General features: G+C 51.4%; 1 protein-coding gene across 10 annotated transcripts in view; it reads right to left on the bottom strand.

The window, feature by feature from the left end:
• Window positions 1-430: 430 nt before the first annotated feature.
• Window positions 431-25,093, bottom strand: part of Rere (arginine-glutamic acid dipeptide repeats) — a 391,456-nt gene continuing 366,793 nt past the window's right edge. For 9 of the 10 annotated variants that reach the window (XM_090335897.1, XM_090335906.1, XM_090335907.1 and 6 more), the window contains 11 exons: window positions 11,512-11,674; window positions 10,267-10,359; window positions 9,726-9,925; window positions 8,089-8,250; window positions 7,296-7,409; window positions 5,833-7,139; window positions 5,509-5,731; window positions 4,257-4,980; window positions 3,522-3,668; window positions 3,036-3,216; window positions 431-2,849 (listed from right to left, as the gene is read on the bottom strand). In XM_090335897.1, coding sequence (XP_090192023.1) covers window positions 2,816-2,849; window positions 3,036-3,216; window positions 3,522-3,668; window positions 4,257-4,980; window positions 5,509-5,731; window positions 5,833-7,139; window positions 7,296-7,409; window positions 8,089-8,250; window positions 9,726-9,925; window positions 10,267-10,359; window positions 11,512-11,674 — 3,348 coding nt within the window. In that variant the 3' untranslated portion in view covers window positions 431-2,815. The remainder of the gene's footprint in view (window positions 2,850-3,035; window positions 3,217-3,521; window positions 3,669-4,256; window positions 4,981-5,508; window positions 5,732-5,832; window positions 7,140-7,295; window positions 7,410-8,088; window positions 8,251-9,725; window positions 9,926-10,266; window positions 10,360-11,511; window positions 11,675-25,093) is intronic. The other variant, XM_090335904.1, reaches the window with a different exon arrangement.

Raw genomic sequence — 25,093 nt, 5'->3', positions numbered from 1 at the left:
ATGGCGCTGAAGCTTGGGATAATGCCTTGGACTTGGGTGGGAATCCACGGCTGACTCCTGCCCCCTGGTGGCTGTTCCCACCCCTTGCAGGCCATGCTGCACCTTCCTTAAGCCCCCACGTGGGATCTTCTCCCCCCTAAGCCATGCAGGAGTGGGGTGAGTAGGGGGGCGCTAGCAAGGGTGGCACTACTGGTCAAAACATGTCTGGGAAGCACTTCCCAGGAGCAAGGCCTGTCAGTGAAGAAACCCTCCCTGCCAAGGTACAGCCTTTCCTGAGGCTGCTCTGGGAGGTGCGCAGGGTGCCCCGTGGGAAAAGGCAACCGCTCCCTGCCCCCCACCCCCCCCCCCCCCCCGGTCCGGCTGAAGGCAGGCAGCAGCCAGGATGCCAACCCCCGCCCCAGGAATGAGACACTGTGCCGGTCCACACCGCTGGTGTAGTGTAGCTTGGTTTTATTTATGTCCACAAATATTTCAAAAAAATTACAAAATACTCAAAATGGAGAGAACACAGAAGTCACGATTTCTGGGTGTCTACTCTGCTTACACTGTGTTATCTCATGGCAAACTACTCATATATACATTTAGCTTCAAGATATATATAAACCCAGCAAACCAGAAAAGCATTCTGCTCTGCTTCCGCTGCAGTGAGACATGAAGCTCAATTGACAACACTGAACAAGATACATACAGAACACAGAAAGCAAAATCAAACTTCAAATAAAAGGAAGGAAAATCCAAAAGGAGCCCAGGCAGCTGGGCTTGAAAGACATCACACGTTCAGGGCCTCCTGAGGGAGCTATGGAGTCGCCCGGGCATCAGGCTGTGGATGCAGGGAACAGAAGTGTCAGTGCTTCACCGGGGACACAGGAGGAAACCCAAAACTAAGGAGGAAACTTCTGATGGCTTCCCATACAGACTTCAAAGCACTTCCCTCTTGCTCTTTGGAAAAAAAGGGTAATAGAGAGGAGATGAAAGATTTAACTGAGCGGCAGATTCAGCTAAAAGGAGGAACAGGAGAAGAGTCAGTGGTGGCCTGGGGCCTGTCCAGTGCCCAATGGGAAGAGGACTTCCCGAGAGCCAGAGAAGCCCCAAGGCTGACCCCCTGGGTGGCACCTGCACCCCAGAAGGAAGCAAAGCCTCCATGCCAAAGCAGCCAGCAGTCTGCATAACAAAGAGTTAATGTGAACTTGACTTCCCTAAGGAACTAAAGTTAAGGCAGAAATGGAATGAGAAAATGAAAGAAAAAACCCAAACTACATTTCAACAGACAATGCCATGGGTCCTGACTAGAGCCAAGCACAGTTACTGGATGCCTGGCTACAGGTCTGCATCTGCAGGCCAGAGCTCAGAAAGCACCTGTCAGCCATCAGCCTGGGGCCTAGACAGGTCTCCATTGAGATGACCCGTGTAGGACTGCCACACAGACAAGCAGAACATCCCTTGACCAGCCTGGGAAGAGGCACTGCCTGCTCCAGTGGGCCTGCCCTCAGCTCTGCACAGGGTGCTGTCAGCATCTGGGGCAGCCAACTCCACTAGAGAAGGTTGCCGTGGCACCTGCTTCATGACAGAGCTTCACGCTGGGATCCTGGCTCCTCCTTCCAGGAGGAGGTGAGGCCGTAACCCCAGGGCACCCTGCGCTCTGGCAGTGCCCCCGTGGGCAGCAAGGATGCCCTGCCTGGTCCTTACCACAACATCCAAATGATGACACGCACAAAGGGACAGATTCCTTTGGCAAGCTTATGTCCTGGGTCTTTCCTGTGTAGAGTTTTTTGTAAGGAATTGTTTTCTTGAATTCTCTGGCCTGCTTACAAAATCTTCCAGAGGATTCAAAAAGGCAATTTATCCAGAACAAATTAATGCATGTGCATAGAACTACGGAAACCTACCATGGACACACATAGACGTGCGCCTCCTATCCCAGAAGGCGTCACCTGGCAACCGAAAACCAACCCTGGGCTCTGGCGCACAACCCACTTGGCCACCACCACAAAGCACGTGCGAACAACAGACCCAAGCAACTCCCCACAGCGAGCAGAGCCTATGGGAGGGCGCAGGTACCCCGGATACCCTCAGCTGTGATCACACCCAGTCCCCCTGGCTCCTGCTGGCTTGCAATTAGTAACGCCCATCTGCTCCCTTTAATTAAAGGGATAATTATATATAACTTTTTATTAAAAAATCAACTCTGTATTCTGTCAATAGCTGGTAGGAATTCACAATTAGTGACATGGCTGGAAAAAATAGATCAGAATAGTCGTTTGTGGAAGGGGGAAAAAAAAGCTGTTCTAAAATTACTTATTTACAGATGTAAAAAGCCATGCTGCAGGACTTTCCAAATTATGAAGATTTCCTATAATGTATTAAAATAAAAGATTTTTTAAAAATTATAGCTCTTGGATTCTACCTCCTATGCCACTACCTGCACACCACGGGCTGGAGCCCTGGGCCTCGGTGTCTGCACGCACAGTGAAGGGTGTGAACGGATTCTAGCACCTACCAAGGAATCAGGGAAAAGAAAACCAAAGCCAAACCCCAAGATTGCAGGGAAGTTTGTGGGTGTTCGGTCCAGTCCAGGACTCACTAAGTTTCTGGGGGACTGTCATGCAAGAGACCCAAACCAGTCTCAGGAAATCCTCTTGACAAACGAACACTAGTATGCAGATATGTTTTTAGTTGTGGGATTTTTAAATATATAAAGAAATCTTTAGAAGACTTTTTTTTTTTTTTGCTTTTGCAGCTCCTAATGTATGCCAAAAGTCCTGTCGCTGTCCCCAAGAACTGGGGCTCCCACAGCCAGCATTAAGAAATAAATAACTTATAACTGCTTGTCGCCTTCTTTCTTCAGTCGACTGGAAGAGAAGAAAAAGAAACATTGAGCATGGGACCTGGGGCCAACAGGCAGGCGGCTTACTTGCTGGTTTGTGAGGACTCCTGCCTATACAAACCACCCCCACCCCTAGCCAAGTTTCCCCTGCCTCTTTCCTCTCCTGAATGTGGCTAGGGGGCGGGGCTCCCCTCTTGTGCCCCTGGCTCACCTGTAGTAATCTTCCTGACTTGGTAAGTGGCCACCATGCATGTGGGGGTGTCCATGCAGCCACTGCTGCTCCATGGCCAGTCTCTGCAGCTCGGCCGACTGGGCGTGCATGGCCTGCAACTGGTGGGCTGCTGACATGGGGGGCGGGATGGCCCCGGGCAGGTCTCGAGGATACGGAGTGCCTGCCAAATACAGAAAAGTTACCTTCCGGGCACCACAGAAAACACTTCTGAAGGGCCTCCAGGGAGCCGAGGCCCAAACTAGAATCTGCACGTCCCCCATGCAAACCAGCCATCCAGCTCTGGAAGGCTGCTCTACTCTGGGAGTTAGGCCCTCCCGAGGCAGGCATCTGCCTGCTCTGCTCCCACGAGGGTCCTCTGCACACTCGGTACCAGCTGACATTTGCTGAACTATATAGGAGGCCAAGGGTGGACAAACTAGCTGACTCACACGGAGCCCCATCCACGGGCCTGGGCCGAATTCTTACCAAAAACTGGATGGCGCAGCATCTCGTGCTCATGAGGAGGCTGTCCGAGCAGAGGGTTGGGGAGGGTGCCGGGAGGGTAGGGGAAGCGAGCCAGGTGAGGGCCGGCTGTCAGGGGGTCCACCAGGGGGTGAACTGGGCCTGCAGAACCTGAGGAGGAGAGCAAGAGTTCAGATGCAGGCAGCGTGTGGCGACGGTGCCACTGGACGACCCCAGTGGCCTGGCCTCCTGTATGCAAGGATGCAGATCTGCAGCACCCTGACTGAGCCAACAGCATAGTCTGGCTGGAGCAGGGTCCTCCTGGCTGCAGAGCAGGGGTTTCCCTTCTGTTGGCAGCAAATATTTTCAGGGAGGTCCAGGGTCCTACCACGAGCCACTTCCTGTTGGGGCATCCAAGCATCACCCCTCTGCTTGGCACGGCTCACCCTGTCCCTCCTGAAAGTCCATCTGTCAGCATCTCTCCAGCCCCTACTGGACGTGAGCGGACTGCACACCTGCCTCCTCCCACCCCAGACTGGGAGAGCAGGAGGCTATGCTGTGCCTGCCTCTGCCCCCGATGACCTGGCCTGTCCTCAGTAGACAGGGTGGACAGCCCTGGTGAGGCCAGCCAGAGCTAAGCCAGTGTGAGAACTGGAGTGGAGTTCTTGGGCAGCCTGTGCCTGTGCTAGACCTTAGGCTTCTCCAGGGGCTGCCCAGGGTGGGAGAGGGCAAGGGAGCACGTGGGCCTGGGACACCCACCTTGGTGGAGGGGGTCCTGCTGGTGGAGGTGGAGGTGGGAGTGGATGTGCGAGTGCTGGTGGTGGTGAGGTGTCACGTTGAACATCTGCAGGCGTGCCAGCGGGTCGCTGGTGAGGGACGCCATACGCTCGGCGTGGATGCGCTCGGCCGCCAGCCGATCTGGGTAGCTCATCTCGGGCCGCAGCTGAGGCCCTGCCAGGGCCAGTCTTTCCCGCTCCAAGGGATTCAGGCCCGGGTGGAAAGAGGCGAATGGGTGGGGGCCAGCTGCGGGGGGAATGGTAAGGGCGCTGTGCCGGGCAAAATGCTCCATGGGGTTGGTGGCTGGGTGCAGAGGGTCCAGCTCAGGGGGCTTCACTTCGAAGCCCGGCTTCATCCGCTCCCGCAACTCGCGCTCCCGGATCTCTCGCTCCCGGATCTCCCGCTCCCGCAGCTCGCGCTCCCGAATGGTAGGGTCCACATTATAGAGGCCGGGCATGTGGTAGGCCAGCAGGGGGTCGGCGGGGTTGAGAGGCATGTAGAAGGGATGGTTGCGGTTGGTGGGCGACATGACATGGGGTCGGGCATACTCGCTCAGGGTCCGGAGGGCAGGTGTGTCGGGCCCGATGTATGGGGGCACAGCGGCAATGGTGGTTGGGGGCGGCTCGAAGGAGGGCCGCACGTGGCCAGGGCCGCTGAGCTGGGGGTCACTGAGGCGGCCATCGTGGGTGGAGCTCGATGCCTTCTGCTAAGAGAGAGAGGGCTGAGGTCTGAGCCCAGGGCGTACCACACAGCCCCCACCCCCAACTGCCAGTCCGCCTAGGATGCCAGGATGGAGATGGGGTACCAGCCACACTGGGTACCTAGACACCCTCAGATTCTGCAGGGAGTCTGTCTCATTTGTGCCCTCAACACCCCTGACACTCCTGAGACAGCAGCAAAACGGGGTAGGGGTGAGGTCTGCAGGCTGGGAGACCTACCACAAGAACTACCCACCATTTCTTTCCCTCCAGAAGAAGCAGGTGCTGGGTGACTCAGTCCACAAGAAGGACCCTGGGACAGATGCTGGGAGGAACGTACCCCGCCCCCCCCTAATTTTCCTGAGCTGACTCTTGGAGAGACACCCAACCTGCAAGGCCCTAGGCTTGTGAATATCAAGGGGCTGAAGTGAGGCACAGCCCTCATACACACCAGCCAACGTGTGCCAGGCAGGCGGCACAGGGCTGGCAAGCTGCCCACGGCGGTGGATGGTGCCCCTCCACTCCCCAGGACTCACGGCTGCACGCTCTGCCTCCCGCTCCCGTTCCCGCTCTCGTTCCCGCTCCTTCTCCTTCTCCTTCTCTCGCTCCCGCTCTTCTCGGGCTTTTTGCTCGGCCTCCCGCTTTGCCTTCTCAATGGCCTCCTCTCTCTTCTTGGCTAGTTTGGACCCAGCCAGGGGTGTGAAGTACAGGTCTGTCCTCGCACACGAGTTGTAACCCCGGTCCAGGTGTTTGTAGAACCTAGAAAGGCCGCAGCTCTGGCTGGGGGCCCAGCGGAGGCCTTGCCTGCCCGGCCTCCCAAACAACCACTCCCGCACATGCCTGGAGTCTCAGAGCAGTACCTGGCAGACTGGCTGGCATGGCTCGGGGTGTCCACCACGGTGGGCTCGGGGGATGGGCTCCTGGGGGGTGGGGGAGGGCTCTCGGGCTCCTCAGCATCATCCAGAGCCTCTTCCTTGATCTGGACCGGGGGCAGAGGGCAGGAGGCACCCCCTGGGATGCTGCCCCCAGTAGAAACAGCAGGACAGGGTGGTGCGGAGGCGGTGGGTCCCGCGGGAGGGGTGGAGGTGGAGGGACAGGAGGGTGGGGTAACAGGAGGAGGGCCTCCAGGGACGAAAGGATGCTGAGCAAATGGAGGCTGAGGGGGCACCTGATGTAGGCTGGCAGGGGGGTGTGAAGTTGCAGAGGGGGGCAGGCTCTGGCTCTGGGTCAGCCCTGGGGGCTGAGCAGGGGAGGAGGGCAAGGGCTGACTCTGGGGCATGAGCTGCAGGGGTGGGGGGTGAGCAGAGGGTGGGTGGTGGGTAGACAGGGAGCTGAGGGGTTTCAGGGCGGGTGGGGGTGGCAGGTTGGCATTCAAAGAGAAGGGGGAGGGCCCTGAGAGATGAGGCGGATGCTTGTGGGCCTGTGGTGCTGGAAGCTGGGGGATGGGTGTCGTGGGTGGGGGTTTGATGTGGGGCATGGCCAGGGGCGCTGGTGGCAGGGGCTGCTCCCTTGGGGGCTGCTGGGACTGCAAGGCTGCTTGAGAGGTGGGGAGCTGCAGAGAGCTGTGAGGGTGAGCAGCTGCAGGGGAGGCTCCCAGAGGGGCCTGGCCCTGGGATGCCTGGGGAGGGAGGCCAAAGGGCTGAGGGGGCCCGGGGTGTTGGAGCAGGGGCCCAGCCTGCAAGCCATGAGGGCCAGGTGGGCCTTGGCTGTGCAGTGGGGGCTGTGCATGAGGAGTGCCTGTCAGGGGCTGCAGAGGGGGATGCGGAGAGGGCAAGCGAGGTGGGTGCAGGGTGGGGGCCTGCTGGACGTGAGCATGGACTGCAGATGCAGTTGGAGCCTGTGGCTGGCCAGGGACCTGTGAGGCTGCAGAGGGGCCCTGAGGTGGGACTGCAGGGCCAGAGGCTGTGGGGCCTGGGGTGGGAAGCTGGGGTGCTCCAGGAGGAGCCCCTGAGGGAGTCTGCAGGGCTGGGGGCGGAGCCTGCAGAGTCTGCTGCTGGGCAGATGAGTCTGAGTCGCTCTCATTGTCCTGAGGGCTGGGGATGCTGGGGGACGTGCTGCGATTGTCCTGGTCAATGTCTTTGGGATCACTGCTCCCCTCATCGTTGACGCTTCGGCTGTCTGAGCTCTCTCCTTCGCCTTCGGAGGGGGAGTTGGGCCGGCTGACCTCCTAGAACCAGATTCGGGAGAAGGGAAGTCTGGCGTGAGAGCGTGCTGCCCCACACTGCTGAGGGCCAGCTCCTCAGGGGCCAGAGTGCGGCCATCTTCCAGGAGATTTGGGCTCCCCAGCCCTAGGCCTCTACGGAGCAGCAGGTGGGGCCCTCACCTGAGTTTTGGTCTTCTTGGAGCTGGTCCTCTCAGCCTCCTCTGTGTCCGAGGCCACCTTCTCCCGCTGGCGCTTGGTGCTCTTGAGAGGGGACGAAGCTTCCTCCTTCACCTTCTGCAGTGCCCGCCCACCAGGAGAAAGAAGCCCATCAGCCTCAGTAACTAACTGATGGCATTCTCCCCACTCTCACTTCCCTCTCCAGAAACAGGGAAGCTCTGGAAGGAAGCAGTGGGGACGGAAGCTACACACATTTGGGGGAGGAGGGACTTCCTTTCTGGGCCCCCCTCCAGATGGCCAGTCTCTACTTTTCAGAGTTTGCCTTTCACTTTCAAATACACTTAAAGGAAAAACAAAAAAAAATGTGGGGATGAAAACACTAGGATCGGGGCAGGGAGCCTTCCCAGCCAATCTCTGCCCTCTGTCTCTGAGATCTTGGCAAGACGGAGGGACCCCTAAAAAGGTTGGTGAGAACCCCCTTTCTCTAGGCTCCAAAGCCTGGGCAGTGTTATGTAGGCAGAGTCAGTTGAGTACCAGAGCTAGCATCCCAGTTCCAGTGAGAAGAAGTGTGTGTGTGTTTGGAGGGGGTGAGGGGAGAGGGAGGGGAGTGGAGGGAAGTAAGCGGAGAGGAGAAGAGGGTCAGGTCAGGTGACGGGGAAGAAGAAGGAGACAGGTGGATGGGAAGGAGGGAGGGAGGGGAGAGGGAGGTAGGAAGAAGAGGGAGAGGAGAGGTAGGTGTGAAGGAGGAGGAGGAGGAGGAGGAGGAGGAGGAAGACGATGACAGGTGGTCCCTGACCTTGGCTGACTTCTTCACCGTGTCAGCCTTACTGTCGTTGCTGGAGGTACTGGCAGCACTGGGGGAGTTCCGGCCGCTGGAGCGGATATCTTCACTGATGGGTGAGGCGCGGCCGTCGGGACTAGCGGGCTGCTTCTTCCGACCACTGCGTAGTGTAGACATCTGTGCCCCAATAAAAGGCTGTGAGGTGGGTGGGGTTGAGGTCAGCAGGAACCCACCGCAGCCCACCACAGGCAGAGGTGGGATGAACAGATGGATGCATATGTGCATGCACATGCGCGTGTGTGCGTGCACGCGCACGCGCACACACACGCACGCACACGCACACACACACACACACACACACACACACACACACGGAGAAAAGAAAGCAATCTCAAAGCTCAAGACATCTCTGAAGACTGTCCTGAGCTACTTGTGCTGGGAATAAACAAGGTTTTCTGAACAACAGGCCAGAAGTTGGCTGGGCTGGCTTCTTTGACACAGACATCTTGAAAGTATCTTACCCTTTTCGTTTATTCCGAGACCTATACACTGCTTGTAGAGCTAATCAGATAGGATGGAAATCCATCCAAAGTGACTGAACTGTTACACCTAGGGTACATCGAGGTGGAGGGCCTCTGCTGTCCCCCGACTTCCTCATTTCCCCAAAGCCACATGTGAGCCTTGGGAGCCCTGCCACGACAGCAGGGGCAGAGGAGATAGCCTGTCCAGTCCATTTTCAGGAGGCCAGGTCCCTGTGCAAGACCCACATACATCTGTACCCCAAGCCTTTCACTAAAATCCTCTCCCACGGTCCCCACTACATTCCCAGCCACAAAGAAGGAAACAAAGTCTCTCATGAAAGGCTCATGAAGCAAGAGGAACATGTACCATGTGGGCTTCTAAAGCTGGACCAGGCCCTTGGGAAAGAGTCTACAAAAGTATAAAGTAAGTCAGGCTCCAGTAGCTCAGGTCTGTAATCCTAGCTGCTCAGGAGGGTGAGATCCGAGGACTACAGTTAAAAGCTAGCAGTGCAAACAATTTCAAGCGATGTTTACCACCAATGAGTCAGAAAACTGTAAGTGGAGCTGTGGCTCAAGTGGCAGAGTGTGTGTCTTCAACAAAAAAGCTCAAGGTCAGTGTCCACGTCTGAGTTCAAACCCCAGTACTGCCATCAAAGAAGAAAAAAAGTAGGGGCTGGGAGTTTGGCCTAGTGGTAGAGTGCTTGCCTAGCATGCATGAAGACCCGGGTTCAATTCCTCGGTACCACACAGACAGAAAAAAGCCAGAAGTGGTGCTGAGGCTCAAGTGGTAGAGCTCTAGTCTTAAGAAAGTCCAAGGACAGTGCTCAGGCCCTGAGCTCAAGCCCAGGACTGGCAAAAAAAAGAAAAAAGAAAAAGAAACAAAGTATAAAATAGCAGAGATGCGCCACATTGCAGATGGCATGACCAGCCTGGGGCAGCAAGAAGGCCTAAAGATTTAGAGTTAGCACATGGCCACAAACCAAGATCGACTAATGGTTTGTAAAATGAACCTCAGGACGTGGCCTGGCAGACCCCCAGGAAGAGGGCTGAATAAAAAGCACTGCTTCCAGGGCCTGTTTCTCTACCTAAACTTGCGCCCCTCACTTCCTCCTTCAGGGGCCCAGAGCTCACCGAGCCCCGACTCCGCCGCGTCCTCATGCTATGCTTCCCGCTGAGTCCATCATCCTCCTCCTTGACAGGCTTGAACATGAAGGGCGGGGGATCCACAGGCTTCTCGATGGGTGGCAGCTCCCCGTACTTCTTGAAGTGGATGCGGCAGTCCGTGCACAGGAGGATGTTCTCTCGGCCGCCGTGGTGCCAGTCCTTGGAGGCTATGTGAAGAGCAGAGGTGCCAATCCCGGAGCACGGCTCTGGGGCACAGCCAGGTAGCTGGCTGGGGTAGAGTTCTCTTTCTCAGCCAACCCAGGCGGCCTGCTCCCCGCGGGGCACTCAGAAGAGATGGCAGCAAGTTCCCAGGAGGCATACACACCCCTGGCTTTGAATGGAGGCCCCTACCCATGGGCCACTCAACGGGAAGGGAGGGAAGTCACATAAGGACAACCCGCAGGTCTCAGTCATCCACACCACTTCTGGCAGGTTGTGGATCTGCAGTCTCAAGTGCTGGAGCCTGGCCTCACATGATGAAGGCGCCCAGGCGGCATGAGCTACTTACTGGTGGTGAAGCAGTGACGGCAGGCGTACCCCTTCAGCTCCTGCTCACTGTCCTCGCTGTCAAAGTCATCCTCGCTGGCAGAACTCAGGTCCACTGTATCGGGGCGCACAAGCAGACAGGGGGACAGTGTTATACTGGTACATTGCAGACCAGCTCCACAGTCACGGCTATAGCGCTTAAGGGTCGTCACAGTGGGTGTGTGTGCTGATGAACAGTGAAGGGGGGACAATGCCTCCCCAGGCATTAGTGGTCCTGGAAAAGTGGTCTCAGGCCAGAAGTCCTGGGCCATGACTAAACAACAAGGCATTACTGCTGTGTCCAGTTCTTAGCAATGAGAGGACAGAGCAAGACTTCACTGGCACTGGTGTGTGTGTTGTACTGGGCCTGCTAAGCTGGTACAGGCCCCCCCAAAAAGGTGGTCATCTGATTTTTTTTTTTTTTGCCAGTCCTGAGGCTTGAACTCTGGGACTGGGTACTAGCCCTGAGCTCCCTTAGCTCAAGGTCAGTACTCTACCACTTGAGCAACAGCATCACTTCTGGCTTTACACTTTCCTACCCAGGTTGGCTGCCACATGATCCTCAGATCTCAGCCTCCGGAGTAGCTAGGATTACAGGCATGAGCCACCATGCCTCATCTGATCTTATTACCACCAAAATTCCAGCCAGGCGGGTGGAGTGGCTCACACCTGTACTCGTAGCTACTCAGGAGGCTGAGATCTAAGGATCAAGGTTCAAAGCCAGCCCCAGCACAAAAGGACCTGAGACTCTACAATTAACCTCTAGAAAATGGAAAGTGGGGCTTGGCTCAGGGGCAGGGCAGTGACCTTTAGCTGAAGAGCTCAGGGACAGTGCACAGGCCGATCCCCTGTGCACATGGACAATCCCCATGACCCCTCCCCCCACACACAAAAATCCACATGCAGGCATTCCCCACTGCATGTACAGCCTCCCTACCCTGGATCCCACATACCTCAGGCCCAGTCTATGCTCACATTTCTGTAAAACTTTGAAAACTGGCAAGTCCATTGGAAATATATAAGCATACAAACAGGTTTTAAAACTCCCTAGGTTTCAAAACTTTCCCACCCTTTGTCAGCATTGCATTTAGGTCAGGCTTCACACGTGCACACATGTGCACCTAGACACATGCATGCGCATGTGATAGCCTGGGTCATCTGCTCCTGCAGGCCCAGAACTGGATGCATGTGGGGCTGCATGTGACCTCTTCCCAAACCTCCCACTTACGGAATTCACTGGAGGGGGGTCTAGAGGGTGTGTTGACAGGGGTGGAGGCAGTGCGGGTCTTAATCCTCCTGAACACAGCCTGTCTGCGGTGCCGGCGATGGGCTCGGGAGCTGGCTGCCTCGGGGGTCTTCTTCCAGTAGTAATAGAAGGTGATCAGTTCTCCCTGCAAGACACAAGGCCCCGTGAGGGCAGGCAGGGGATGGTCTTTGTCTCCGTCCTGCCCTGGACAGAGAGCTGGGTGGTGGTGGCTGTGGTGGCCTTCCAGGAACAGTGGAGGTATACTTGGGGAACACAACTGCTGCCTGGCCCAGCCCAGGCCTGTGTGAACATGGCCATCTCCTTAAGCCCAAGACAGCGCTGCCTCCAACATCATAACCATATGCTCCATGGCCATTATGTGTTAGGGGTCTACTTCTTCAGGTGAAGCTACTCACTGGTGGTAAAGCCCTGAAAGCACACTGGCAACAAGAGCCAAAAAGTACTGGGCGAAGGTGGCTCTACCTGTAATCCCACTGTGGTTCCAAGCCAGCCCAGGCAGGAAACTCCAACTCTCATTTCTAAGTAGCCCTCAAGAAAACTGGAGGTAGTGCTGTGGCTCAAAGCAGTAGAACATTAGCTTTGAGAGAAAAAAGGTCAGGGACAGAGCCCAGGCCCTGAGTTCAAGCCCCTTGACTGACCTCCGGGCGGGGTGTGTGTGTGTAAGAGGAAGAGCCACAGGAGCCAAGAGAGGATTTAACAAAAAGGAGAGAAAACAAACCAGGTGGAAGATGCTGGCTAGGTCTCTATGAATTCCCCGAAGCAGCAGCTAAGCACCCCTAGATTTTAAGCAACATTTGTGTGAACACCGTGTTACCTGTTACAACTGACTACCTCTACTTTCCAAAGACAAATGAAAGCAGTTTAAAAAGACATCACAGGACTGGGAACGTGGCTTAGTGGTGGGGGTGCTTGCCTAGTGCTTGAAGCCCTGAGTTCCATTCCTCAATATCACATACACAGAAAAAGCTGGAAGTGGTGTTAGGCACTGTAGCTCAAGTGGTAGAGTGCTAGTCTTGAGCAAAAGAAGCTCAGGGACAGTGCCCAGGCCCCAAGTACAGTAAAAACAAAACAAAACAAAACAAAACAAAAAAACAGTTGGATTTAACCCAATGCCAGACTCGAGCTATAAAGAAGATTTCAGGCAGGGGTGAGCTATCCACCTAATTCTTGCTCTGTCAGGTGAGAAACTCCAGACCTTAAAGAAACCCAACGATTACATGAACATCAACTTTTTGTCAATACATAAGAAACATGGTTTAGAAATATATTCATTACCTGACTTACGTAACTGTATATTACCTTTATAATGACAATAAAAAAATTTAAGACAGGCCAGGAGCGTAGCCTGGTAGTAGAGCGCTCACCTAGCACTTGAAGAAGCCCTGAGTTTGCTTCCTTGGTACCACATACTCAGTAAAAGCTGAAGTGGCAGAGTACTAGCCTTGAGCAAAAAGTGTCCAAGGACAGTGCCCAGGCCCTGACTGGTAAAAAAAATAAAATAAAATAAAATGAGAAATAGCTTTTAAATAGGATGAGATTTTTATCTTCTCACTTACAGGAATCAAATGACAGATCTGGAATCAGAAAGGCAGAGGAGGAACCAGAACTTAACACTGCTGCTGAGAATGTGTAACAAACCAAACTACTTTGTAATAACTGGCTGGCAGCTTCTACAATGTGAAATACCTACCATACCATCTGGCAATTCTGTGCCTAGCTTATTTATCCTAAAGAAACAAAACTGTGCTCTCACAAAGCCTTGCGCACAGACTTTATTCCTAGTAGCTCTAAAATTGAAACAAGATCTTCGATAACTGGATTATGGCATACTTATTCATAGGAATAATATTTGGCAATAAAAAAAAAACACAAATTAGTACCAGGGATGAATCTCAGAAACATCCTGTCAAATGATGAGAGCAATCAAACAAGGGCGCCTAATAATAGATGAGTCTTTTTAAAGGGAAGGAACAAAAAAAGCAGAACCGGGGACAGGACAGAATGTAGTTAACACCCAGGCTGGACAGTGGAATCAATCTACGAATTGTCACAGAAATGCATACAGCTGTCAAAACTTACTGAACTGTGCATTTAAAGTGGATGCGTTTTTACTGTACACATACCACATGGGGTATATTCATCAATTACATATCAATGAAGTTGATAAAAGAACAACAAATCCAGGCCAGCTTTTATTAGCTGCCTTTCAGCCACTGTAATGGCTACCAAGGGATTAAACACTGGAACGAAGGGAATCTGGGAGGATTAGAAGCAGCATATTGGTGACTGCATGGGTGGCTAGGTCTTGAGCACAAACAAAAGAATATGTTGGGGACTGCTTTGGTTCTACAAATAGGGAGTGAAGAGACTCACGAGCTCACCAGGAACAAAGTCAATTGAACTTTAATCAAACATGCAGAGTGTGTGCTGTGGAGGCCCGCTGAACATAAATTCAGGGAACAGAAGCTCTTGCAGGAATCAATAGCTTCCTGAAACATTAACACAGGCAATCATTGATCAAAAGGCAGCTCCAAAGCCAGCCTTGTAAATTAGCTCCTGCTTTTGCTTGCAAGCAAACACCAAGGTCTAAATGCGAGCGACACCAATGGCCTATAATGCTCACTGTGTTCCTGATGCTTGATGCTCAGGGCTCACAGCGAGGCCTTGCAGCCAACACTCTGACATCGCTGTACTGAGACTGCACATAGCATAAGGAACTAGCCTGGCACAGTGCCCAGGGGAAGCCATCTCTGATGGCCAGCACTGTGGGAAGTACTTGAGTCTACTAGCCTATATTTAGTGCCCCTTTCTCTTTTGGGGAAAGCTGGGTTTTCTCTACAAGTCACAGGCAAAGGCTACGGATGGTATTCGGAGGGCTACTCCCACAGACAGGGTTTCACCCTGCAGTTAGCTCCCCGGAGCACACACGGGCAGCATTAGAGAAATCAGCACCATCAGATTCCCCCAAAAGAATAGAGAGGTGACAAAACCTATCTGTTCAAGGTAGGGCATCAGGGTGGGCTGGGAATCTTAGGGAGAAAAGCTGAGCCCAGGTGAGAGTTGACTCCGCAGTGAAGAACAGTTCAACGGTAAGGTGGAGGGCTCCCCCCCCCCCCCCGCCCCCTCTTCACTTCTGTGTTCTTGGGAAGGAACTTCAGGTCTGTCAAGGTCTCTCAGGCAGGAACAGAGTGTTAGTGCTCTCTCTGTTGTTCAGACAATGCGGGCAAAGCAGCAGGGGCCAGGGCCAAGGGTGCTTTGCTCGTGCTCTGACGCCAGTAACCCTGAGAATGTTTCAGGCACACCGTGTACAGATGGGTAAGCTGGGCCCTGCTCTGTTTGACCTTGGCTAATGACAGGCGGGTCATACTTTCCAAAAATGAGCGCTCTCCCAGGGGCCTGTGCCAAGCCTCCGGCTAGTGGTGGGGCTGTAGCCATGGACCTAGGTGTATCTCCTCTGCCAGTCTTACGAGCAGGTCAGTTTGCTGTGTCGTGTTCAGTAAGCTACAGCACTGCCATTATTTAATTTCCCTCAGGCACCACAATGCAAGAGAAGAGAACCTGCAGCTTGTCCTGCCCAATTAAAAAGAAATTCTTCTGTAAAGTAATACAAGCTGCGTGTCCTCCCTCTTAGGGATGTTGGGGAGTGGAGCGAAGCAGACTGCTAAGGAGAAGGCACCTGAAGCACGGAGTATTAAAGGCAGGCTCTTCTTGACCAGCACATATTTTTGGGCTGCCAAAGGCATCTGGTGCAGTGGTCTTCAAAGAGCCCCCCTCAGCCTTGGGTTCTTACACCTCAGCTCAGCACTAACATATCAGACAGGACTGTCACTCAGGTCCTAAGATTGAGGCAAGAAAAGGTAAGCCAATTATTTTTGCCCTATACTAGCAGCTTATGAATATACCCACCAGAGCCTGAATTTTGTGTAATTATAAGGTATTATTATTAGCCCATTGCGGGATGTAGGGGGTTGTCCTGAACACCTCCTGATGAGGGGACAAGGAAGAAGTGGAAGATAAGGCCTGGGGTTGGCTGCAACCTGTCAGGTATTTATCACATCTTTTCTTGACAAACCAAGAAGGGCCATAGTCTTTTTTAAAAGGTTGTGTACATAACCTTTCAATTCAGTGCATAGATCAGTGTTCTTTCCACAAAAGAAGACAATGCTGAGGTGTGCTGGTCTTGTAGCTGTGTCCTGCCTACGTGTGTGTGTGTGTGTGTGTGAGAGAGAGAGAGAGAGAGCGAGCGAGCGCACGCACGCAGGTGCGTGTGTGCTCCTTGCACACTCACTGGGAAGGGAAGGCTGTAGCTCATCTTTCCCTCAGCACTACAGTTTCCCTGGGTGTTTTTCTGGGCCAAGTCTCTGAGAAAAAGCAGCAGCAGGCAGTAAGAGACAAGAGGGGAGAAGCAGGGCAGAAAGCTGTCCGTGTAAGGTTAGTGGAGTGGAATGGGATTCCATGAAAGCACAGGACTCACCTGGCAGGCCTTCCCATAAACTCTGCCTGAAAATTACAGTCCATTGTTTCTTGGCAAAAACTACTAATACTTGGTTACTCAGGAGGCTGAGATCTGAGAATTGTGGTTCAAAGCCATCCTCGGCAGTAAAGTGTGTGGAAACTCTTATCTCTAATTAAACAACAAAGAAGCTCAAGTAGTAGAGTACTACTAGCCTTGAGCAAAAGTACTCAGGGACAGTGCCTAGGCCCAGGACCAGCCCCAGGAATCAAAACAGAAGCCTAGTGCGGTGGCTCACGCCTGTAACCCTAGCTAGTCAGGAGGCTGAGATCTGAGGACCAAGGTTCAAAGCCAGCAAGAGCACTAAAAAAATCTATGAGACTGATCTCCAATTAACCACCAGAAAACTGGAAGTGGGGCTGTGGTTCAAGGGGTAGGGCAGTAGCATAGCATTGAGCTCAGAGACAGCACTCAGGCCAGAGTTCCAGTTCCAGTACCTATACCAACACACACACACACACACACATATACACGGAATCAAAACTGAAAACAGAGCTTGAGGCTGTCACAATGTAGTGCAAAGCCCATCACAGACCTAAGGGCTCCCACCAGGTGCAGCAATCACCTCTGTCTCTGGCAATACTGACAAGCAGCAAGACATGGAACCCACACAAAAGGGAGCATGCCAACGCCTTTGGTTTCAGGTTTACTGGACTGTTTGTTTAAAGATAGCTAACATTTCAAATGCAACACGCCAGCACTAGGCATCTCATTTTCTCAGTTGACTTCTCAACCCCAAGAATTCATTTGCTGACACCAGTTTCCTTCCCCTTGTTCAACACTTCATTGTTTCCTAAGTTCATTTTATTGGAGTTCAGCAGCAGGGCAAGGGGGGTCTCACCGCCTCTGGTTCTGTGGCCAGTTCACCTCTGCTTATGCTTTTTGTTCCTGTAATGAAGCCTCCATTCTACCAGCAGAGGGGGAGAGCAGAAAGGAGAGCCATAAAGCTGTTAAAACCACCTTTCTTCATCTCGTAAACATTTTTCTATTTATCGGCCTTTCATTGTATGTGCAATCTTATTATCCCCACACAGCATCAAAGTGACATCCGTCAGGGTCACCCTATAAAATATACATTGGCGATGTAACATTTAATGACAAGCAGTGAAGGATGAGGGAGGGTGGCCTGCCTCGGGATGTTTTAAAGGGATCATCAGTTCTATCTGTGCATTTCCTGAGGTGATAATTGAATGACAGGGGCTGGAGGGAAATCCATTTTTGAGCTCAGAAAGGATAGTTAGGAGAAAAATGTTTTTGTATTGAAAGTATGTAATGACTGTCGGGAAATGAGAACAGCTACTCTACCAACACTACCTCTTATATTTTATGGGTTTTATGGATGTGCAGCAAATTATCATGTACAATGCATTTCTGCAAGTTGAATTTTCAAATGAAGGACTCACTTCCTTGTTACAGAAGAAGGAAGGATCACATTGTTTAATGAGAGAAGCAGACTACTCCTCAAAAAAACAAAAACTGAAGCACATTTTCCTACAGTGGTAGAACATGTCTTCTCTCTTTTGCCTGAATATGGGATTTACCTTAAGGCAAAAATCTCTGGAAGATGTAGGCAGGCCTGCTCACTTGTAACGGTCTCAGGTGGCCAGAATGCTTGCTTCCTAGGGCCCGTTCACACAGACACTCCAGAGCAAAGGGTGAGGACTGCAGCATCCACAAGGGCTTCTGAACGGTACTTCAAAATTTGTGATGCCTTAGTCCCTTATTTGGAGACAGGGTCTTTAGAAGAGGTAATGAGCCAGGCTCTGGTCACTTACCCCTGTAATCCTAGCCTGGGCAGACAAATCCAGAGACTCTTTTCTCCAATTAACTAGCTAAAAGCTGAAAATAAAGAGGTGGCTCAGGTGGTAGACAGCCAGCTTTGAACAAAAGAGCCAAGTGAGAGCACAAGGTCCTGAGTTCAAGTCCCACTACTAACGCATACACACAAAACTCCAAACCAAAACTAAAACCAAAACCAAAAACCCTAACAACCCAAGCACATCTTGGGTATACCCTAATTCGATCTGAATGGTATTCTTACAAGAAAAAGACATTAGAGCAGAGACAAGTACAGAGCGACAATGATATGAAGACAGCCATCTACAAGCCATGATAGAGGCCTAGGAAGAAAACAACCCTGATGACACATTGGCCTTGAAGTCCAGTTGCTAACACTGTACAGTGTGTGGTGTTTGAGTGCAGCAGCCCTGACAGAATGAGCATGGCGCTTTTGGGCAAGAGAAGATCTGCAGAGAAGGTGATGGGATCCTGCCAGGCCATGAAGTCCTCCAGGCAAGTAAAGACTGCTGGCGGAGAAGACCTGGTGCAAACAGGGAGCCCCCCCCCGCCCCGCAAAGAGCAAGGTAAATAACCTCAGAGCTAGCTTCCCTGACCCTGCTGTATGGTGGCACAGAACGGCCAGCCCAAGCCAAGGGAACACATTCCAGTGGTTTCCAGACAGTGGTGGATCCAAGATGGCAGTTCCAATGGGAAAAAGAGGACCAGATGGACAAACACACAGGGAGAAATCCCAGAGCTGCCACAGGAAAGAGCCACGATGCACCAGGCTGCACTAGCCCAATCTCAGGCCTTCTACATGTCCAGGCTACTTCTATGAACACACAAAACAATATGGAAAACACACATGCGCGAGAGCATCCCCTGAGGGGTCTGGGCGTGGCTCCCTGACTAGAGGGCCACAATGTCAGTGTGTAGCCACCAGGAATTCTCCACCCATCCCAAAGAGAACTTGGGAAGAAGAGCTGCCTCCTTGGAGGGCTCAGACTTCCTTGGCATTAGGTTCATATCTCAAAAATGCCTGACGGATAGCGTGGATCTGAAGCAGGCGAACAGGAAAGGCTACAGGGGTGACTGGGGCTGAACATTTAAAATGAGCATGCCTCAGGCCCGCATCCAAACCGCAGATGGCCTTGCTCAGAGCTGCCAAAGGGGAGGCAGGAGGGGGAATCCGCCACAGTGCTCCTGAGGGACACTGCACCCTCTAACCCCCCACTGTGGGTTTATGCAGAGGCTAGTCTGAGGCTGAAGATGTGCCTGTCTGCTCTCAGGAAGCCATTTCCCTTCGTGCTGCATGTGGTAAACGGTTACTCTTGGGCACCAGCCACAGCAAACAGAGGGACACACAGAGGGAGAGACGTTGATAGATGAGTTCTGCGCTCTTCTTGCTCACCCTAAGTCTCCAAATGTTTGAGAGTTTCCAGGGGCAGGAACCCTCAGAAACTGGCTTTTCCCTAGTTCTGCCCCACTTTCCAATAATAAACACTGCAATGAAGCAGAACAGAAAGATCCTTTTCCCTCTGAGTTGATTTCAGACCTGACTCCATGGCCACAGAGATCCAATTTGCTGGGACAGGAAGGAACCAATGTCAGGGGAACAAGAACACTCCGAGCACCCTCCAGATCTTGCTCCTCAATGCCCAGATGGTGCCATCTGCCAGGGCTCGGGGGCTTTGCCACGCACACAGGGACTGAGCACCTTGCCCACATGTCCTGTCTTCTGGCTCCCAGCCTCCTAAGGCTATTTTCTCCTGGATGCTGCTAGTTCTGGCCCCTGGCTCCATCTGCTGCAACTCTAGCCATCTTTCAGTGTGTCTATGATACACTCACTTCATAATGCTGTCTTCTTGACAGACACTCAAGCTATGTCTACAGCTCGATTATCTTCCTCTGCCAACTGGACTTTAAAGCATACATCAATAGGAGACACAGCCAATTTAGACTTGAGATCCCTAGTAGTAACTAGCAGAAGACCTCTTGCAAAGTAGGTGCTCAGTAATGTTTGTTGGTTTCTGAACTCAACTACACCACAGACACAGATACACAGGAATGGTACTTTATAGAGAAAAACATTCACTGACACTCCCAAGAATAGTGTAACTCCACTTTTGAGATAAAAAAAAAAAAAATTGGACTCTTAGCCCAGCGCAACGGCTCACACCTGTAATCCTAGCTACTCAAGAGGCTGGGATCTGAGGATCAAGGTTCAAAGCTAGCCCGGGCACTAAAGAATCTGAGACTTTTTATCTCTAATGAAAATGGGAAGTGGGGCTGTGGCTCAGAGATAGCCTTAAGCTGAAGAGCTCAGAGACAATGCCCAGTCCAAAAGTTCAAGCCCTATGACCCACCAAAAAACCCCCAAAACTTGGGACTCTCAGGGAAGCTCATCTCTAACTGAGATAAACAGCTAAGTATGGATAGGAAAGTCACTGTAAGAACAAAAAAATGTGTCAAGATCATTCTTCTTGGGCTGGGAGTTTGGCCTAGTGGTAGAGTGCTTGCCTAGCATGCATGAAGACCCGGGTTCAATTCCTCAGTACCATATCCAAAGAAAAAGCCAGCAATGGTGGTGTTGCTCAAGTGGTAGAGCTCTAGTCTTGAGAAAGCCCAAGGACAGTGCTCAGGCCCTGAGTTCAAGCTCCAGTACTGGCAAAATAAATAAATAAATAATTCTCTACAGGATGAATCTATGCATTACAATAAAAGGCACATCCGTTGGCCCCTTAATCTACCTAATTGTTTAGAGATCCTCTCAAAAATGAAGGTGACTGTCCTATCCCAAGGGATGCTCAAGTGAGAAATGAGAGGATGTATTGTGTGTGCTTTATAATTATAATTAACAGAATTGGGCCAGGAGCGTAGCCTAGTGGAAGAGTGCTCACCTAGCATGCACGAAGCCCTGGGTTCGATTCCTGGGTATCACATACACAGAAAAAGTCAGAAGTGGTGCTGTGGCTCAAGTGGCAGAGTGCTAGCCTTGAGCAAAAGGTGTCCAAGCCCTGAGTTCAAGCGCCAGGACTGGCCAAAAACAAAATGATTATAATTAACAAAATTGAAGAAACTCATCATGCTGGGTGCCTGTCATCCTAGCTATTTAGGAGGCTGAGATCTGAGGACCACAGTTTGAGACCAGCCTTGGCAAGAAAGTCTGAGACTTATCTCGAATTAATCAGAAAAAGAAAAAGCCACAATGCACATGCAATCACTGAAAACTCAGCCAGCAGATGCTTTCATTTTGTATTTTTTAAACAAATCTGTGAAAAACCACACAAGCCTCAACTTGACACTACTCTAGGGGCTGCATCTTCACTTGAATTAACAAAACTGTATTCTGGTCCAATGACACTTAGCATTAAAAGAATACCACCCATTTTCTTGGGGCTGGTTCTTCATTTTCTGCTGTGAGAACCTTCTGGGTCCACTTGAGAAGGTGGTGGACACGTGGTCAAATATTCATCTATGTATGTGGAAACCAGGCCCAAAGCTAGCAAGCTGGCGGGTGGGCTGACAGTCCTGCCTGTGCCCGGCACACACAGGTTGTCTACAGGGGCATCTGGGAGTATGTGCCTTGTACTCCATCAGTGCTAGCGAAAACCACACCAAGCCAGGGCCTTGGGCTGGGCCTCAGGCATGGCAGTGACCTCTCTGGCAGCATCACGGTCTTTCCCAGCTTGACTATGAGGACTTCAAGGCCACAGCTGCACCCACCAGTGTCCTAATTCCTAGTTGTCAAAGGAGATTTACCTTCCAGCTCAGGCTTTGGCCTAGTCCAGCGGTCAGTCAAAGGAGAAAGAATTAACAACCTCTGACTGTCCAGCCTTCCACTAGAATTCATCAGCTGAACCACAAAGCTCAGAAAATGACTCAGCAGTGCCTCCCAATGTGGCTGCAGATGCACAGACCAGCATTTCTACACTATTGTACAAGGGCCACTTCAAGCCATGTATTTCTACCAGTGTGGTCTAACAGGACCCTAGGCGCTCCAGGCCATCCTCTTTCGAGGCACACACGTTCTCCTAGTTCCAGCACAGGCACAAACGCTACCTGGGTGGAGGTGTGTTCAGTTGGTGGTATTCTGCATAGCAAGCACAGCTACTGCCCAAACCAACAGGAAAAAACACTACTCTGGGCCAGAATCTACTTCTAGAACCTGTAGTAATCCTATATATGTCTTCTTCCTATGTACCAGATAGAAATGTTCTTTCTAGTCCTTCCTTACTGGGTGTCCAGAGAGGCTTCATTACAGCCCTTCAGTCTCCTTTCTCACCTGTGAATTAGGGGTAGCCTACCTAATCTTCCTTCTTTCTTTACAGAGTGTAGTTAGGATAAAAAGTACCTAAAGGGACTTGACATATATGTTCAATAAATAACATTTGCGTTCCTTTTCCATTTGGGAAAGAATGGAATAGAAAGTCAGAACTAAGATCACCTGAAAGGACTGTTATAATTAACAGAACTGAAGAAACATCGTTCTGAGTGCTTGTCATCCTAGCTACTCAGGAGGCTGAGATCTGAGGACCATAGTTTGTGGCCAGCAAGGGCAAGAAAGTCCATGAGACTTATCTCCAATTAACCAGAAAAAGAAAAAGCCAGAAATGGCTCAAGTGGTATACTGCTACCTTTGAGCTGAAAAGCTCAGGGATAGTACCTCTGCACTGAGTTCAAGCGCCAGGGCTGGTAAAACAAAACAAACTCAAGAAAATGCACCTGGCAGTCTAGAGCTGGCTTGTCACCAGTCCTGTCCTTTGATATACCATCAGCTGTAACTTAATTCTGTAACACCATAACTCCATTCTTAAAAAGTCAAAGGATATATACACTTATGCCAACGACAATGAATTCTGTGCCCAAACTTAAAAAAAAATGCTCTTATAATGTAGGGCACAGCAGAGCATCACAGCCCACCAAAGGAAAAGAGCAGGCTTGGAAGTGTCACTAACTCAAGTGGAAAGATCTAAAGGCCCATTAGGAGTTTAGGCTGGAGGCTACTGTACTCAGAAGCTGAGGATGGGAGAGGGACAACTTGCTGAATCACCCTGGAGCTTCGTGAGCCCCCTCTCAGAGGGCCATGCTGTCTCTCTGGTCAGTGACAGGGGAAGATGTGAGCTGGGACCAATGTGGCATCTCATCCTGAGCTGTCAGCCTCTTTCTGCCGCTGCCCCAGTTATTGCCCTCAGGACACAATGCCGATTCTACAAGGTTTCCCCACCACAGGGGGAAGAAGACCGTGTGGATGTTAAGTGTTGCTTGGGATGCAGGAAACAAAATAATGCACCCTCTGCTACCATACTTCCTGGGAACAAGGCGCTGTCACCTCCACAGTGACTCCCGGATGGCAGCCAATAAAGAGGCAAGTATTAGAAGCTTAAGGGGCAGCAGAGATAAGGAAGCTGCTGTGCACTCACTCCCATAAGGGAAGAGCAGCCAGACACACGTCACTTACAAATTCCTGTCACACAGACCTGGACCAGAAGGCTTTAGTGCCACAGAAGTCTTGAGGCCACTTCTGTGCTCCCTGAGTTACAGGGATGGCCTCCATGCACCATCCATCACCCACTAACAGCAAAGGGAGGCCCAGGGCTCGCTTTGTCATGTTTCACGGATGGGCAGGAGCAAGTGTGCCTGAGGGTCCTGGGCAATGTGGGCACCACAGCAAAATTCTCCACTAAGGCCAACTCCCGTCCCTCAACAATCTATACTGCCCACATGCCCCACGCAGAGGCTCCTGCTGGCCTGTGAGATCAGCGACGTCCGGTCTTCTGTTCCTGGTAGGACTTGGTCATCTGTGGCCTTGGGCCTACGCTGCTCTTTAGAGGAAGCGCGGGGGGAATGTAGTTCTTGAACTTCTCTATTTTAGGAGTTAACTTGTTCACTGTTGTACTTTACATTTCCTGACAACCTCCCAGCCTCTCCTTTAAATGTCTCATTTTCTGTTTCTTTGCTCAGAGGGCCAAGTCACCTCAAGAGGCCTGGGTAGGGCTGGAGATATAGCTCAGAGGGGAACATTAGCTTAGCCCGTGGGAGGCTCCCAACACCCCTTCCCTCCATTTTTGGTAAAGCAGTCTCAGTGTCCAAGGGGAATCGTGGGCCAGTTGCTAAAATAACTGGTAACTGCCCAGGTCCTGAGTTTAAGCCCCAGGAATGGCAGAAAAAAAAAAGTAAGAAAGAAAGGAGAGAGAGAGAGAGAGAAACCCAGAGCAGCAACAGCAGTCTTATCCAGAAGCTGGGGTAAGAGAATCCAGAGTTCCAGGCCAGCCTGGTACCTCAAATAACAAAACAAAATAAACAAATAAAAAAACAACCCAAGGGGGGGAAAAAAAGAGGTGACAGGAGGGGGTGGGGGGAGAAGGGAAGGAAAGAAGAGAAAAAGAAGACTCAAATTTGCTGTGACTTCTATCTTAACTGGCCAAAATACCAACTATTTAAAGAATTCCTGAGATTGTTATAGCTAACTATTTTCTTATTGTCTCCTTATAGGCTCCTCACTGAATCCAAAAGACAAAGTTATCACTGCATTTCATATTTGTAAGGAGAAGGCGTAGCCATGAGAGCTTCTCACTCTAGACCAACAGCTACTGCCCACATGTGGGCATTATGGGGCAGTACTAATAATGAGGGCATTCACCAGGCCCATTAGCTTGGCAGTACTGTACACACAAACAAGGCTTCCGGATCCAAGGCCAATGCCAGAACTCAGCCAAGTAGAATCCCAATCAGCAAGAGAATTTCCTTTTCAGATGTGATAAACAGAACAGTGGCTTCAAATTCTGTGGGTTGGATTGTCAAGCAGAACTTGACCTCAAAGAGGTAGTAACACAGGAAACAAGGCTTTAAGAATCTATTCCACATCCCTGAAGGGGGGTCTGTATCTCGGGACGTAAGAAATAGAAGGAAAGGAGGAAAAAAATGAAAACAGGCATGACTAAAAATTCAGTATGCATATGGACCTAGAGGTGCAATGCAGTTTCATTCAAAAGCTCAGCTGCTCATGCTGACTTGGAAAATGCTAAAGAACAAAACCACCAAGTTGTATATGTGTATGATGTTTGCATATGTGTGTGTGTATGTGACTGTGTACATGCATCAGTAGCAGGCTTGAACTCAAGGCCTTACACTCTTGTCAGCTTCTTTGCTCACAACTTGTGTTGCACACTATTTGTGCCATACCTCCAGTTAATTGGAGATAGTTCATCTCTGAATTTTCTTCTGGCTGGCTTCAAACTGAAATCCTTA

The sequence above is a fragment of the Megascapheus bottae genome, chromosome 6 (genome assembly GCF_031878675.1).
Source record: "Megascapheus bottae isolate mThoBot1 chromosome 6, mThoBot2.hap1, whole genome shotgun sequence".
Lineage (NCBI taxonomy): Eukaryota > Metazoa > Chordata > Mammalia > Rodentia > Geomyidae > Megascapheus > Megascapheus bottae.
The sequence above is the reverse complement of the archived record's forward strand: the minus strand, read 5'-3'. Positions and strand labels throughout refer to the sequence as shown.